General features: G+C 39.6%; 1 protein-coding gene across 1 annotated transcript; it reads right to left on the bottom strand.

Moving 5' to 3' along the window:
* Positions 1-256: 256 nt before the first annotated feature.
* zranb2 (zinc finger, RAN-binding domain containing 2) lies at positions 257-13,545 on the bottom strand. Its single transcript, XM_061883969.1, has 10 exons — positions 13,390-13,545; positions 10,057-10,109; positions 9,867-9,975; positions 9,102-9,184; positions 8,951-9,027; positions 5,926-6,075; positions 5,649-5,803; positions 1,294-1,353; positions 934-1,083; positions 257-776 (listed from the first exon to the last, which is right to left on the bottom strand). Exons 1-10 carry the CDS (start codon positions 13,443-13,445, stop codon positions 719-721), a joined length of 951 nt encoding a protein of 316 aa, XP_061739953.1. The 5' UTR covers positions 13,446-13,545; the 3' UTR covers positions 257-718.
* Positions 13,546-18,966: the final 5,421 nt, after the last annotated feature.

Genomic DNA, 18,966 nt, shown 5'->3' on the forward strand with positions numbered 1-18,966 from the left:
CATCTGCTTGTCAGCTTGACTTACGGGTTCAAAGAAAGTTATTCTGTAAAAATTAACCACAGTTTCCTGCTCAAGACCTACAATGAAACATGAAACATAATGGAGGCAAATGGGAAAGTAAATATTTGAAGATCTGACACCAACAATCGCTTATTGACACAAAATACAACATTGTAAAAGGAGAATTTTTCTGTGAAAAAAAGTTTGGACATTTGTGTTCATCATAAATGCTCTTCAAATTAGAATTGACAAGAAGTAATGTTGACAAGACTTTTATTTACACACACGTTTCCTGGTAGAAAGCCTGACTGGGCACAATCTACTGTCAAAGTCTTGTAACACTAATAGTTGTGGCGTCCTCCAGTTTATGACCAGCGTTTGACAAATGGTAAACATCCAGGCCAATTAGGGTGAGATTTGTGCCATTGAGTGAGAACAAAAAGTTTGTAATACTTACCTTAAAAAGAGTAATTAATTTATCAGGCACTGTGGCTAAACCGCTAGTGTCTTTAAGGAGTTATGAATGCTCCTCAACAGGAGCACAGCCAGCATTTGCATTTTACGGCTGCGTGAATATCGCTAACTTCAGTCAAAGACAATTGAGAGCCAAGCAACTGAAAAGGAAACTAAATTAAAAAATGAACGGTGTACTTTATGCAGGATCTTCACGTGTTGACATGCACTTGGACTGAGGTTCTTCTCGTCGTCTTACAGTAAGTTATTTCTTTTTACAACTGGAGCCGGAGTGGGAAGACCCGGAGGAGCGGTTGCTGCGCCTGGAAGCACACAAACACCAGGGGAAGGTAGAAGTTAGCAGGTCCGTGCATACACGGCAAAGTCAGAGGAGCATGAAAACCAGAGGGACAAAGCCAGAAGCTTAAAGATGGCTAATCATAGTGAGTGCCACTGGGGTATTCCACTTTAAACCCAAACCTTTCGGACGAACGGGATCTCGAACGCCTCCGTTTTCTCCCTGCGGATGACGAGCGGGAGCGACTGCGCTTCTGTCCCACCTCAGGTGAGGAGGGAGGAGAGACGGGCTTCTTCCGGGGCGAGGAGCCCTTTCCAGACTTGGAGCTGGATCTTTTGGAGGGATAAACCAAGCAGAAAGGTCAGTGGGCAAGCTGGAAAGAACGTCACCAGGATGACAAGCTAGGACTTCTGAGCTCTTCCATTAGTATTTGAAGTATGGGCAACATTTCAAGTTAAAAGGTCATCAAACTAGCGTACAACAGTTTCAAGAGCCTGGGCATCACACTACACTCTCTGCAGGGAGAGAGTCACCTCATTCACCTGGAGCGGGACCTCGAACGAGATCCAGATCGGGAACTAGAGGAGCTTCTCGAACGGGACCTGAAAGACAAAAACACAAAAACTGTCCAATATTTTTTGAAGGTGGCTGCAAAGTTAAACCCCGGATTTCCACTGGATGCGTAACGGCGCCGGCAGCGGACTCTTTCCGTTTCTATTCAAGTCAATTCCAATTTTTTTTGTCCGTATGCAACCTGTAATCGGACTTTTTCATGTCAATTTCAATTTTTTTTCATTTCAGACCCAGGCCTCTTTTGTATGTGGATATGAAGCTGATCAGCATGTCGGTAGGAGTCATTATTGATCACAAAAACAGACGGTAGTGTTTACATTGGTCATATTCAAAGTCTTCATGTGTCTAGGGACATATTTCCTGAGGTTATAAACATAACATAAATTTAAAAAAAAAGGAAAAAAGATTTTTTGACGATAAAAAATATTGATGTAATCATAGTAGTATCGACTCGATACGCTATTGTACTTGGTATCATTACAGTGGATGTCAGGTGTAGATCCACCCATGGCGTTTGTTTACATTCAGGAATACTAGCTTGCTGTTAGCGGTGAGCTATTGTATCCTCCTACGGCGTGTTGTAAAACATGTTTAGCTATTCCTCGTCCTGCAGGGAGTATACTTGTAAGTAACTTACTTTGTCGCCATGGAGACTAGGATTAGTGATATAGAAGTAGCTAAAACACTGCAGACTGCGGATGGATTTTAGCTGCCGGCTAGCTCTTCCTAAGGGTGTTATAGCTTCACCTTTATCTTTAGTTTTCAAACCAAAATGTGTCCATTCTCCCTTTTCTGTCTACACACTGTCTGCTTGTAGGTAGTCTGTGTGCGCGCGCTGCCAAACATGCTCCTCTGTTCAAATAACCAGCAAAGTTATGACGTGATGTCATGCCCATTAAAAAAAATTAAACAAAATAATATATATATATATACATATATATGTACAGTTTTTGATTTATTAGTACCGCGATACCATCCTAGTACTGGTATACCGTACAACCCTAATAGACGGTTACAAAATAGTTGACAAATGAGCAGAAAACAGGCAGAAATCAAATGTTTAGGAAGTCAAGCCAATTATTCCACCACTCCTGTCTCAGGCAGCTTACCAACACGTTCTTCGGAGCAAATGTCCAAGTAAATGTACTACAAACGGCAAGAGACAAAATGCTGACTATTCCCTTTTATTCTTCTACACGCAAAAAATGAATTTGATTGCACAAAATCCCTGGAATTGCCACAAATTGGAGCCATGCTTACTTTCATAAGCACATGACGTCACGTCTGCATGCAGGTCAGATTGTGTCCACGTTGGAAATGACCTTTTTATGGACTATATCAAAACATACTGCAGTGTGAATATAGTCAATGTGCTGTTTCACATCTCTGCGCTTCTATATTTGTCAGTCGCAACAACACGGTGGGTCAATTTAGCTCTAATCTGCTTGTGCTGGACAGCTCGTCATGCACAGACACTAAACAAACTATCCTGTTTGCTTTCAAAATAAAATACTTTTCAAGCGAGCTTGTCAAAGGAGATAATTTCACCATGACACAAATGGAGGAGGACATGCTGATTCTGGAGGTCCAAAATGAAAGAATCACCGTTTTCTGCCGCAACGTATTCAGTGGAAATTTGGGGCAAGACCGAACAAACAATCTTGGGAAAAAAAAACTATTGTCTTTTGTGTAGATGTCTACTGATTTTCTTAACATTATTTCATTATTAAAGTTGTTCTAATGTGCAAAGTTTTTATTTGGGATGGAACAGTTAAATAAAAAGTGAAGTGTTCAGATGACTGAACAAGTTTCAGAGTGTGTGTTATGACAAAATTATGATTTGAGTAATCTGTTGTCTTACACCACAATTTGAGTGCAACAGTTTTTGTGCGCTGCTTTGTCATCATTGCATTGGTGTTGCTTTGTCCTAAAATAAGACACTTTTATGACCCTTACACCTTTTAGGAGCTGGCTGGAGATGTCTCCTTTCACACCCTAAGCCCCTCTCTTCAAGTATGACACAAAGATTGCTGTGACATTCGAAGATCATTAATTTAATCGTATTTGTCTTTTGGTCAAAAGGGGTTTCCTGTATGATTGAGGACCATGTTTAATCAAAACATTCCTGGTCACAATGAGATAGTATGTTTTGCTCATCTTCCTTCCCCCAGCCAGGACGTTTTACCCAACCGCTCCTCTTCCTCACATTACCAAAAGCAGATATAAACATCTCAAAGATTTCTTTGCCTCTCTCACCTCGTCTTCCTCTTCTTTCTTTCTGTAGCAGTGTCAATTTTCTCCTTTGCAATCTAATGTTTTTAGAGATCTCAATACTTAAAAAATATAATTTTTTTCTCTGGACAATTCATTTTTCCGAATAAGAAAAATTCTAAAACGGTGGTGTTTACAATTATGTTTGTTCTTTGTAGTCATGATCACACACGTCGCCATCATCAAATGATAGAGAAGCAGGAGAGTTCAGAGGCGTTTTTGCCATAGAAGTTGCAGTGGCAAGAAAGTTGGAGATGAAACTGCTAGTTTGGTGGCTTGGAATTACTGAGGAGCAAGGCTGCACGCTTCTACTGTGTAACTGAGTGCTGGACCACCACAGGGGAGAGCCAGCTGTCAGTAACACCCTACATGTCATCCAAGTGTGTCAAATGACAAGGAATAGAGTCACCAGCAAAACAACGTTCAATCCCTGCAGCTTTTAAGAGGGCTGACTGGGACAGGACTAACACTCCAACTAAAAGTAATAAAGACTGGTTGGCAAAGACTGCGATGAACGGAGAGGCACCTCAAGCTGAGGTGGAGGGTGTGGGATTGTAGCACATGGTAAAAAAGCAGATTATAAGATCTACATGCTGACGTTGCTTGTTTTGTGGTATACAAAGAAAAACTATTGTCGAAAAAGCCTGTCTTTCACTTTATGTTGACAGTAATTCATAACACATTTTTGTTTACACTAATTCCAGGTATTTTAACTTTTATTTTAGAAGATATATTTTGGAAGAAGCACAACTTATAAATGGTATCAGGCGTGTTACTAACAACAATGTGATTTTATGATTTATTTCTCTCCATGTCAGAAGTTATAAAAGCTTGACGACAGAAATTGCATTAGACTGCTTTCACGGCTTCAAAGTTAAGGATGACAGCGCCATCTGTTGCTTTTGCAGGTGATTGACGGCCAGTGAATGATCGTTTAAGACCATGCACACATTTCGATAACAACAAACGCGTTTCTAGCATTTTGTCATGTCATCTACACACTAACATATTTTTGTTCTGAACCCTTTGGAGTCCAAAGACGGATCTAGTGTTTAACGTACATTTGTGCTGAATTCTACAGCTTCACCTTAAAAACTTTTTAAATCTGTTTTCAAAGTACAGCCTCACATTTGTGACTGTGCAGTTATTTCCTTATTATGACACAATAGGACTAAGATGACCTAAAACACAGAAATAAACTTAGTAAAATTGTACATCTGTGTACAAAATGTCTAACATGTATCTTCTCAGGGCGCTCAATTGTCCGCAACTGGACCGCTAGGTTGGTCTTAGAAGACGTTTCGCCGCTCACCCGAGTAGGCTTCATCAGCTCGTGTCAGATCTAGTCAATCTAAGTCTATGCAATCGATTGAACGACCTGCGATGACAACGACCTGATGAATGAGAACCTTCATAGGTATGTCTAACATGTAATGAATGCTTCTTGTAATGGAATAGAAAAAGGTACATTTCCAAAAGTCAATCACAAATTTAACTATAAATAGTCAAATAGTTATTACAATTTACTCACTCATTTGGCAGATTTAAGCCTTCTATGCTGTCCTGCATTTATAAAAGTATATTTTCATATGCTCAGGAAATGTACAATATTGTTTTGTATTTAAAAAAACATGATTACGTTAGTAGACTTCTAAGCATTCTTTTGATTGTGTGCCTGGTGACCCAAAAACCTAACACCTCAATGATAACGATACTGAAGTTTCCCAGCTGTGAAGACAAGTGATGCTTTTAAAACCGACACACATATCAATGAACATGTCATATATGTAATATGCCACAACTCCATGAAGGAGCATCAGAATCTTTCCATCAGTAATGTGTTTTATGGATGTGTGTAACAGTGGAGTTGAATATTTACATGGCCTAAGAAGACATTCAATTATTCCTTTCCTTAAAAAAACCCAGGAGAATGATCATCGCACATTAAAGTGTCTGAAACATGACAAGTAGAAAATAAATATGTTGACCATTAAATCAGAAGGAAGTTGAACTGATACTGACATTTTGCCCGGATTGACCTGTACCCGTTTACCTGGACCTCGACCGAGAACTGGAGCTGGATGAGTGCGAGGACGAGCGGGAGCTCGCCGAGTGGCTGCCATCTTTCTTGGCCTGCTCCTTCTCCTCATCGCTGGCGTCTAGGTCATACTTGGACAGGTCGCCATCGTCGTCATCTTCGTCTTCGTCCTGGACACCAAGTGTTGGAAAAAAAACACATAAAAAATGTTGCATGCTCAAAAGAAATATTCATGCACTACTTTGCCTGAAACACTGTCAAGAAAATAATTATATGTGTGAGGTTTGCTTACATCCAGTTTGTACTTGGACAGGTCGCCATCTTCCTCGTCGTCATCCTCTTCTTCCACCTCCACTTTCTTTACCTCTACTTTCTTTTCACTCCCTTTTGAGGAAGACTTGCTGTCGTTCTTCCCACGATACTTCTTCTTTTTCCTCCCAAACTGTATAGTAAACATGTTTCACAAAGTGTTTCTTAGGCCCGGTTTACACTAAGATGAGGTTATCAGGGTAAATCCCACCTAACCTGATCCGTGTCCACACACAATGCCACCGTTTAAGACCCCCTCCCACCCTATGTCCGCCGGCGCAACGCGACCTAGTATGCCTGTGCGGAAAATGTACACGTCATAGTCGCCTCCAGTGTTGCTTTGTGTGCAAGTTCTTAAATTAAATGAAACTTATCTGAACAATATCCAGTGTTGTGGTATTTCAATGAACTGGAATCCAGTGTGCTAAAAGGTAAAGTACCAATGATTGTCTCGCACACGCACACACACGCACACACACGCACACACACACACACACACACACACACAGTGTGTGTATCCCAAATAGCTGCAATGGCTTTCTCTTAAGGTATTCATGTGTGATTTCCAGACGCGTCTGTACATGTAGAAGGAGAAACACGGCATGTCTGGATGTCTCGCCTTCATACTTCCTGTGGTTAGCTCAGAGTTACGAAACCGCTTTATTATGAAGCCGGCGTGTTCTTTCTGATGTCACTCTTTGTGTGAGACGCAATCTTTCTGACTTCACTTCCTCTTCGAACTCAGTTTGTAAACAATCAATGAGTCCATACAAAGCTAAGAGCCGGAGATTCAAGACATTTTTTCGAGGAGGACTTTAAACGCTTGTTTAGTGTGGCTGAAATGGGGCTTAGGCTAAATAATCATTTGTTTAAGGGGTTAAACGACTTAGGATAGACATTGCCTTTGGGTGTTGACTTGTAGGGGTGGGAATCTTCGGGAACCAAAGGACTTGATCCAATTTTAAATTGAATCATGAATCAAACTTATTCTTGCAATGTGTTAATTGGTATAATCAATTAAAATGTCATAACAGGTTGCAGGATAAAAAAAAGCTCCTTTTTGTTGCGAGGAGATGGCCTAAAATGTTATTAAAATATTTATTCCTACTAAAGACAAAAAAAAGCATTTTTTCCACCCAAAACGATTATTGAAAATAATCGATTTAGAAGGACGTGATACACAAAGCACACATTTTTTTCTTTATTATTAAAATAACACTAAAACTTTAACAAATAACCACAGGAAAAAAGACAAACATTTAAAACACTCAAAAATTATTTGGGGATAGGTTGATTGGCAGCATTAAATGATCCCTAGTGTGTGAATGTTGTCTGTCTATCTGTGTTGGCCCTGTGATAATGTGGTGACTTGTCCAGGGTATACACCGCCTTCCGCCCGATTGTAGCTGAAATAGGCTACAGCGCCCCCCGCGAGACCGAAGGGAATGAGCGTTAGACAATGGATGGATGGATGGCTCAAGTAGCCAGAACAATATTTTATAATATTTCTTCCGCCTAGAAAGTGTACTGAGAGGATACTTAGTCATCTAATATAATTTCTAACTACAACCTGAATACAAGTGTGTGCAAGTACTTTTTGAACACATTGAAATATACTCTGATCATTTTGGTGACAATAACTGTGATATGACATGCTCAAATTGTTGCATCCCAAAAAGCAACAGATGCACGATAGCAGCACAGTGTATGAATGCAAACTAGGGTTGTCCCTATACCAATATTTTGGTAACAGTACCGGTACCAAAATGTATTTTTATAAGTTTCTAAATAAAGGGGACCACAAAAAATTGCATTATTGGCTTTATTTGAACAAAAAATCTTAGGTTACATGAAAAATATGTTTTTATTGCAACTTAGTCCTTAAATAAAATGTTGAACATACAAAACAACTTGTCTTTTAGTAGTAAGTAAACAAACAAAGACTTCTTATTAGTCTGCTGACGTATGCAGTACCTTATTGTGTCATTTATTATTCTATTATTTTGTAAACATTATGAAGGACAAACTGTAAAAAATAATTACTAATCTACTTGTTCATTTACTGTTAATATCTGCTTATTTTCTGTTTTAACATGTTCTATCTTCACTTCTGTTCAAATGTAATAATCACTTATTCTTCTCTTCTTTGATCCTTGACTTCAGTTTTGGATGATACCACACATTTAGGTATCAATCCGAGAGCAAGTAGTTACAGGATCATACATTGGTCATAATTTAAGTCGTCATGTGCCAAGGGACGTATTTACCGAGTATATAAATATAATATGAATTTTTTTAAAAAATGAAAAAAGATTTTGTGATGCAAAAAATATCAATGTAATCATAGAAACGACTACATATGCTCCTGTACTTAGTATCATTACAGTGGATGTCTGGTGTAGATCCACTCATGGCATTTGTGTACATTCTGGGGTGCTAGCTTGCTCTTAGCGGTGCGCTATTGTATGTTGCTACGGTGTGTAGTGAAGCATGTTTAGCTATTTCTCGTCCTCCGGTGATAAGAAACTTACTTTTTTTGTCGCCATGCAGGGCAGGATTAATGAATTAGAAGTAGCCAAAACACTGTTGGCCGCTAGCTAGCCATGTCTTGAAGCAGCTCTTCCTGAGGGCATTTCTGTGTTATAACTTCACCTTTACCTTGATTTTTATGCGTCCATTTTCCCTTTTCTGTCTACACACCGCGTCTGCTTGTAAGTACTCTGTGCGCGCGCTGCCGAACATGCTCCTCTGCTTGCAAAACCAGCAATGTCATGACGTGATGACAATGCACCGTCATGTCCATTAAAACAGTACTTTTTAGAGGCGGTATAGTTCCGAATAGGATGACTTTGTAGTCAAGTTTGTAACAATCCGGCTTCAAAACATTTGTCAAGGTGAACCCAGGCTAACTTACGATGGAAAGTCATGACTGGAATTGAGATTGTAAAAGACGGCTCCTCAAATAAAGAGAAACGTGACAAACATGGTTATTATAAAGTAGTACACACCTCATCGTATTCGCCATCAGACTCCTCTCGCTCAATGTACTCCACATTTTCTCTTTCATTAAAACCTCCACCATAGCCTGGAAGCACGTGGGGGAGAAAATGAGAAGAACTGTGTCGCAGAATAAAAATGATGACACCTGGGAAACATTACCCGTTCTCTCTTCAAGCTTGGCATATTTTGGAGTGTTACACATGTTGCACTCTGACCTCCGTGCCCAGTTCACGTTACCACATCTGCATGGGGAGGAGAGGAGGGGGAAATAAACAATTATTATTATGTAATTCATAGGCCTGGGCTGATAACACAATCTGCTCTAAGATATTTTGACCTACAAATGAATGCCGATAAATGACATCCAAATTAATTACTGATGTACAGATACTACATAACAATAATGCAGGTATACACTTACAAACACAGTAATATTCTTCGTATGTTTTAACATTGCAATTGGAATGTAAGCTTCTAAATATCCAAGTTCCATTTTAACTTAACATTTTCGAATTATTTTCATAAATGCAAATTGGGTGATCGCTTCATTTCACTTCCAGTTTATGTGACGTCATGCAAGTTAAATTTGTTGATCGGACAATTGTCTGTTTCAACTTGAGTTTATATCGATCACTTTATGCAAAGACAACACCGCCTTTGTGTTATAATCCGTGAGTTGTTTACACAGTAATGTCTTTACACAAGTTTAAACATTACGGCATCTTGTTTTCATGTTAGCATTTAAACTAGCTAGCACACTAGCGCTAGTTGGTTCATTATTACCGTTTTAATGCATGTAGCTGCTGAAACCTATTCAAAGACTGAAAGAGTGACTGCTCCTGCAGCCCGTATTAAGACCTGGCAAAGTTATTGATCTATGGAATATCGGCCCAGGTCTGGTGAAGCATCCCACTTGGGACTTACGTTTTGCACTGCCAATCATTAGCGCTGAAAAGACCTCGACTCTTCTCGGCCAGAGTCTTCCCGATCTCCGTTCCTCCTGCTTTCATCATCTTGGCCTCTGTGGTTTTGTCTGCACGAAAACAAAAATCGAACGTGTTAGGCTGCATTTCTTGGATTACCTGTGGAGAATTGATGGCTGTATGTGTCTCACCTCTGCCACATCTATTACAACTTGTTCTTCTTGCAAAGTTGACATTTCCACACCTGGTCAAGCAGAAGATGCATGGATGTAAACACCTTCTATGTGGAATCACACACAAGGGCGACTTTGTGCACACCAAGGAGTAATATGACTTTCATTCACTGAGAGGAAGGAGGAAACGGGGAAATACATAGTGCAGTTGTCTGTCACACCAGTGTTGGCGTTATTGCACTTTTTGTCTTTTTACGCATTGAAATAAAAAAGGACACGCAATTCCAGAAGCCTCTGGAATTTTACTTCCCGTTTGCTTTGTTTTTAAAATTTGATCGGTAATCGCTTTCCGCTGTTTTGTTTATATTTCCATCCATCTTCTTCCGCTTATCCGAGGTCGGGTCGTGGGGGCAACAGCCTAAGCAGGGAAACCCAGACTTCCCTCTCCCCAGCCCATTCGTCTAGCTCTTCCCGGGGGATCCCGAGGCGTTCCCAGGCCAGCCGGGAGACATAATCTTCCCAACGTGTCCTGGGTCTTCTCCGTGGCCTCCTACCGGTTGGACGTGCCCTAGGGAGGCGTTCGGGTGGCATCCTGACCAGATGCCTGAACCACCTCACCTGGCTCCTCTCGATGTGAAGGAGCAGCGGCTTTACTTTGAGTTCCTCCCGGATGGCAGAGCTTCTCACCCTATCTCTAAGGGAGAGCCCCGCCACACGGCGGAGGAAACTCATTTGGGCCGCTTGTACTCGTGATCTTATCCTTTCGGTCATGACCCAAAGCTCATGACCATAGGGGAGGATGGGAACGTAGATCGACCGTTAATTGAGAGCTTTGCCTTCCGGCTCAGCTCCTTCTTCACCACAACGGATCGGTACGATGTCCGCATTACTGAAGACGCCGCACCGATCCGCCTGTCGAGCTCACGATCCACTCTTCCCCCACTCGTGAACAAGACTCCTAGGTACTTGAACTGCTCCACTTGGGGCAGGGTCTCCAGGCATTCCACCCTTTTCCGGGCGAGAATTGTTTATATTTACCATATCAAATTTCCGTTCCCGTTTATTGCGTTTTTATTGGTCGTAAATTTCGATTTGCCGAAAGTTCCATCAATGACAAATACGGCCTCAGTTTGCACTGGGCAAATTTACCGCGAGGGGCTGTCAAAAGAAAGGCCCTAAGGTGAGTGTAAAAACCCTTTTTAACTTCATCCTGTGCCGTGTCTCCAGTAATTGACATGTTTTGGTCTTTGTGAGTCCATGGAAACTTCACTTTTGTCTCACCCTAAGGTGACATTGACCCAGGGATGGAGACAGGCTAGCTAACCAGCAACCGACCAGACTTCTCCACCCCAAAAACATACTTTACAGGTCAACAAACGGGGCGAATATGTGCCTTTTGAAGTGTTAATGTGCGAGGAGTGTTGAAAACGAGTCTTGTGGAGAAGTGGCTGACAAGTTAGCAAGTGTTGCTCGCATCGCTGACATCGCCATCATTGTTTACTGAAGCCTAGCGCTGACACTTTTTGAAATTAACACACCTACAACTTAAGTGAAAATAAAGAAAACAACTACTGGGAGTGGTAGTTCAATCCAAATATTGATACTATCTATAGCCATTGGATTTTACATAATTTTGTATTCATATGATCACACTGTTGATGCCTATAGTTATGTTGTATCATATTGTTGACAAACAAAAATACACATGAATGCAGAAGTGTTAAGCTCATATTAGCTCAGGGGCCGATTGGATGAAAATCTGTGCACACGCGGGTCGGACTGTAAATAATCATTGCATTTACAACTAAAAACAACTTCAGATTTTTTCCTCAGTCTTACTTTGGCCAAACATGGAACAAACACATTCCGAAAATATTACAATAAAAATATAGAAAATATTACCGGCAGCGGTAAAGTTTAGATCCAAAGAGGAAAGAAGAATGTGAATGATTGTTTATAACTGAATAGATGTACATATGCATAAAAATGTGTTTTCTTTTGTATTATTTTTTATTGAATGAAGTAACGTTTATTACAGGGGTCTCAAACTCAATTAACCTGGGGGCCACTGGGCCGCAAGAAAAAATTTCTTAAAAAAACCCGAACATACACTTTTTAATGAATTCACCTTCTTTGAATGGCTTTCCCGCCCTAGCAACATACTTGCCAACTCTCACGATCTTACCGGGAAACACCTGAATATCAGTGGGCCTCCCGACAATCTCCTGGGGCAATCATTCTACCGGTTTTCACCCGGACTATAATAAGGGCGTGCCGTGAAGGGGGGGTGTGGGGTATTTTAGCCCGGAAGAGTTAGGGCTGCATGGAATTCTGGGTATTTGTTCTGTGGTGTTTGTGTTGTGTTACGGTGAGGATGTTCTCCCAAAATGTGTTTGTCATTCTTGTTTGGTGTGGGTTCACCGTGTGGCGCATATTCGTAACACTGTTAAAGTTGTTTATACGGCCACCCCCAGTGTGACCTGTGTGGCTGTTGATCAATTATGTCTTGCAGTCTATGTCTTGCAGCCGCTTACTGCGTCTACAGAAGTCAAGTACAACATGTGGCTGGCCTGGCACGCTGTTTGTACAGGTTGTAGAGGACGCTAATTGCAGTACCTCCACGGTGCCCCCTTAATAATGTTGATTGGGTGAATTACGGGAAAATGATTACCCCTGGAAGGACGCTGACGAAAGTCACCCGGAAAAATCAAGGATTTATAGGGATGACGGAAAAATTGAGGGTATATATGTATGACGCTGTAAAGCGCCTTTCCCATTAAACTCGCGGGCCGCACCAACATTACATTTTCAGATCAAGGTGCGGGCTGCAAAAAAAACGGCCCACGGGCCGCGTGTTTGAGACCCCTGGTTTATGATAGCCTTTTTCCAAAACACAATATATAACAGGATAATGCATGCATTTCTCAATAGTTTTCAAAACACTTACAAAATAAATTGGACCCCAAAAAAATGTAGTGAGATCCCATTTTTATGACTTGATGGGGCCCCCAGGGACCCCATTTTGAACATTTCTAGCGCAATTTCGAGCTAACGTTAGCTAGCCTGCTAGCTAGCGGTCACAGACTGGTTCCGTCCTTAATCCTTCAATATTTCCCACATACACGTGATGTTTTAAATTGGGCGTCCTCGTCTACAACATATTAGGTGCAATAAAACAAACAACATATGTGTAACAATACAAAGAATGACGATGCTAGCTATGCTATGCTAACGGCGCAGGGCCTAGCGAGCTGAAGAAAGTTGCCCTGTTAGCACCATCAGCTACATCCAGATATACTCGGCCCTGGAGCGAACAAACACACTTTGTTATTCTCGTGTATTCTAACTTACTTTTTATCAGGACATATCCAGTCCCCGTCGCTGACTCGGAAGCTCTTGGTCGACATTACGTTGCGTGTCTGCGTGGAGCGAGCTGGCTAACTGGCTAACTGGCTAGCTGGACGTGTTCAACACCCAATGGTGCCTTCAAGGACTGTGCGCCATCTCAGAGTCTGTCGGGCTTTTCACGGAGTCCACATGCACTTTATAAACACGCAGCGTGACGTGATGTCAGTGCACTGCCTATTTAACAGACACATGAACTCGATTCTTTTAAATATAGGCACAGCGGGAGTGTACAAATGTGTATTCCCCAAATCGTTGGGAAAAGTCTAACAACACGTAAACGCACCGTTACAGGCATTGGTCATACAACAATATGTCAATAAAACGATATTGTTTTGCTATTTGGATATACATTTACATTTGCACTTTATAAAGAAAATATAACATACATTTTACGTTTGCAACTTCATTATACTATTTATTAAAGGCCTACTGAAATGAGATTTTCTTATTTAAACGGGGATAGCAGGTCCATTCTATTTGTCATACTTGATAATTTCGCGATAGTGCCATATTTTTGCTGAAGGGATTTAGTAGAGAACATCGACGATAAAGTTCGCAACCTTTTGTCGCTAATAAAAAAGCCTTGCCTGTACCGGAAGTAGCAGACAATGTGTTACCTGACGTCACGGGTTGTAGAGCTCCTCACATCCTCACATTGTTTACAATCATGGCCACCAGCAGCTAGAGCGATTCGGACAGAGAAAGCGACAATTTCCCCATTAATTTGAGCGAGGATGAAAGATTTGTGAATGAGGATAGTGAGAGTGAAGGACAAAAATAAATAAATAAATAAATAAAGTATAAAAAAAAAAGAAAAAAAAAGAGGCAACGGCAGTGGGAGCGATTCAGATGTTATTAGACACATTTACTAGGATAACTATGGAAAATCCCTTATCTGCTTATTGTGTTACTAGTGTTTTAGTGAGATTATATGGTACCTGAAAGTCGGAGGGGTGTGGCCACGGGTGTTGTGACCGCCAGTGTCTCTTAGTGAAGCCACGCTGCTGCAGGAGCACGCTAGCTCCGCTCATGTCTACGGTAAGAGCCGACTTATTACCACAATTTTCTCACCGAAACCTGCCGGTTGACGTGTGGTCGGGAAACATGTTCGCTTGAAAGCTTCGTTCCATACTTAAGCTTCACCTTCGGGAATTTTAAACAAGAAAACACCGGCTGTGTTTGTGTTGCTAAATGCAGCTGCAATACACCGCTTCCCACCTCCATCTTTGTACTTTGACTTCTCCATTATTAATTGAACAAATTGCAAAAGATTCAGCAACACAGATGTCAAGAATACTGTGTAATTATGTAATTAAAGCAGACTACTTATAGCTTGGATCGGGCTGGAAAAAAATGTCCGCTACAACCGGTGACGTCAAACGCGCGCGTAATCATACCGCGACATTTTCAACAGGATACTTCGTGTGAAATTTAAAACTGCAATTTAGTAAACTAAAAAGGCCGTATTGGCATGTGTTGCAATGTTAATATTTCATCATTGATATATAAACTATCAGACTGCGTGGTGGCTAGTAGTGGCTTTCAGTAGGCCTTAAGTTTTATATTCATAAATGTATGTTTCTCAATACCCGACCTGTTTTTGGTGCCTTTAAAGGCCTACTGAAAGGCACTACTACCGACCATCAATGATGAAATATTAACATTGCAGCACATGCCAATACGGCCTTTTTAGTTTACTAAATTGCAATTTTAAATTTCGCGCGAAGTATCCTGTTGAAAACGTCGCGGTATGATGACTCGTATGATGACGCGTGCGGGTGATGTCACGGATTGTAGCGGACATTTGGATCCAGCACCCATCCCAGCTATAAGTCGTCTGCTTTAAATTGCATAATTCCACAGTATTCTGGACATCTGTGTTGCTGAATCTTTTGCAATTTCTTCTATTAATAATGGAGACGTCAAAGAAGAAAGCTGTAGGTGGGAAGCGGTGTATAGCAGCCGCCTTTAGCAACACAAACACAGCCGGTGTTTCCTTGTTTCCATTCCCGAAAGTTGACGGTGAAGCTTTACTACGGAACAGAGCGGTCAAGAGAACATGGTTCAACCACATGTCAACCGGCAGAAAATGGTAGTATTAAAAAAATAATTAGAACTTTACTTTAAAACGCTCTCTATCGCTAACAACCAAAAAGCTGTGAAAACAATGATGCTGTGTTCCAAATTTGGATTCTTTTTGGAACTTGTGTGAGCCTATGGCTTTACATTTTGTCACACACACACACACACACACACACACACACACACACACACACACACACACACACACACACACACACACACACACACAAACACACACACACACACACACACACATTTTTATATATATATATATTTTGCATTCTATTTTAGTTACTTTATTGCGTTTACAACCCCGTTATTATTATTTCTTTGCTTGTATGTAAATGAAATGTTGCATATTATAAATAAGGTTTTATAAAAAAAATATACAAAAATTAAATGATATTTTTCTTTTTAATTTATTGAGATTGCTCAAAAAGTATTGTACACTAAAAGAGGTTAGTAATGTGTCTAGAATGACGTAAACCCTTTCAAATGCAGTAATATTATTTGTGTATTTTGACGTTGCAACAGGAATGTAAGCTTTTAAATATCCAAGTTAAATAAAACAATACACATAAAATACTCTGTTAGCAAAATGTTTGCTCTTGAATAAAAATCACCACCAAAAGCAATTTAGTAATGTTTCATCAAAGAGTAAAATGCATTTCTAAGGGTAATACATAAAACAAATGGATAGATGTTGATAGTCCAACTCATACTGACTGGTATACACATATATTAAATACTGACTGGTATACACACATAATACATACTGCCTGGTATACACACATAATACACACTGACTGGTATAAACACATAATACATACTGACTGGTATACACACATAATACATACTGACTGGTATACACACATAATACATACTGACTGGTATACACACATAATACATACTGACTGGTATACACACATAATACATACTGACTGGTATACACACATAATACATACTGACTGGTATACACACATAATACATACTGACTGGTATACACACATAATACATACTGACTGGTATACACGCATAATACACACTGTCTGGTATACACACATAATACATACTGAATGGTATACACACATATATTAAATACTGACTGGTATACACACATAATACACACTGACTGGTATACACACATATATTAAATACTGACTGGCATACACGCATAATACACACTGTCTGGTATACACACATAATACATACTGACTGGTATACACACATAATACATACTGACTGGTATACACACATAATACATACTGACTGGTATACACACATAATAGATACTGACTGGTATACACACATAATACATACTGACTGGTATACACACATAATACATACTGACTGGTATACACACCCAATACATACTGACTGGTATACACACATAATACATACTGACTGGTATACACACATAATACATACTGAATGGTATACACACATATATTAAATACTGACTGGTATACACACATAATACATACTGCCTGGTATACACACATAATACCTACTGACTGGTATACACACACAATACATACTGACTGGTATACACACATAATACATACTGACTGGTATACACACACAATACATACTGACTGGTATACACACATAATACATACTGACTGGTATACACACATAATACACACTGACTGGTACACACACACAATACATACTGACTGGTATACACACATAATACATACTGACTGGTATACACACATAATACATACTGAATGGTATACACACATATATTAAATACTGACTGGTATACACACATAATACACACTGACTGGTATACACACATAATAGATACTGACTGGTATACACGCATAATACACACTGTCTGGTATACACACCTAATACATACTGACTGGTATACACACATAATACATACTGACTGGTATACACACATAATACATACTGACTGGTATACACGCATAATACACACTGTCTGGTATACACACATAATACATACTGAATGGTATACACACATATATTAAATACTGACTGGTATACACACATAATACACACTGACTGGTATACACACATATATTAAATACTGACTGGCATACACGCATAATACACACTGTCTGGTATACACACATAATACATACTGACTGGTATACACACATAATACATACTGACTGGTATACACACATAATACATACTGACTGGTATACACACATAATAGATACTGACTGGTATACACACATAATACATACTGACTGGTATACACACATAATACATACTGACTGGTATACACACCCAATACATACTGACTGGTATACACACATAATACATACTGACTGGTATACACACATAACACATACTGAATGGTATACACACATATATTAAATACTGACTGGTATACACACATAATAGATACTGACTGGTATACACACATAATACATACTGACTGGTATACACATAATACATACTGACTGGTATACACACATAATACATACTGACTGGTATACACACACAATAGATACTGACTGGTATACACACATAATACATACTGACTGGTATACACACATAATACATACTGACTGGTATACACACATAATAGATACTGACTGGTATACACACATAATACATACTGACTGGTATACACACACAATAGATACTGACTGGTATACACACATAATAGATACTGACTGGTATACACACATAATACATACTGACTGGTATACACACGTAATACATACTGACTGGTATACACACATAATACAGTATGACCGGTATACACACATAATACATACTGACTGGTATACACACATAATACAGTATGACTGGTATACACACATAATACATACTGACTGGTATACACACATAATACAGTATGACTGGTATACACACATAATACATACTGACTGGTATACACACACAACACGTACTGACTGGTATACACACACAATACATACTGACTGGTATACACACACAATACACACTGACTGGTATACACACATAATACATACTGACTGGTATACACAAGCTATGGAGATGATATCAGTCAAAAAACTGCATTCAGTGTAGATAATGAGTCATATAATGGAATATGGGATCCATTATCAAAATGTGTTTTAACTATTAAATAAACCTAAAAGATGACTTCTTTTATCATTGTGGTAAATATTGGACAACATGTGCTGTCAAGTTTATGAGATGTGATGCAAGTGTAAGTCACTGTCACACTATTGTTCATTTTTAAAATGTTTTTATTTTTTATTTTTTTTATAAATGGCTGTGAGTATTTTAAATCCAGGCACACCTGAAGTGTACAAATGTCTATTCCCCCAAAATAGAGGAGAAATGTCTTAAAAACATCAAACACGTGCCGTCACAGTCATTGGTCATACAACAACATTCGAATAAAACAATATTTTGACTTTTTAATTTATTGAGATTGCTCAAAAAGTATTTTACACCAATAGCGTTAAT

Source organism: Nerophis ophidion, linkage group LG22, assembly GCF_033978795.1.
Source record: "Nerophis ophidion isolate RoL-2023_Sa linkage group LG22, RoL_Noph_v1.0, whole genome shotgun sequence".
NCBI lineage: Eukaryota > Metazoa > Chordata > Actinopteri > Syngnathiformes > Syngnathidae > Nerophis > Nerophis ophidion.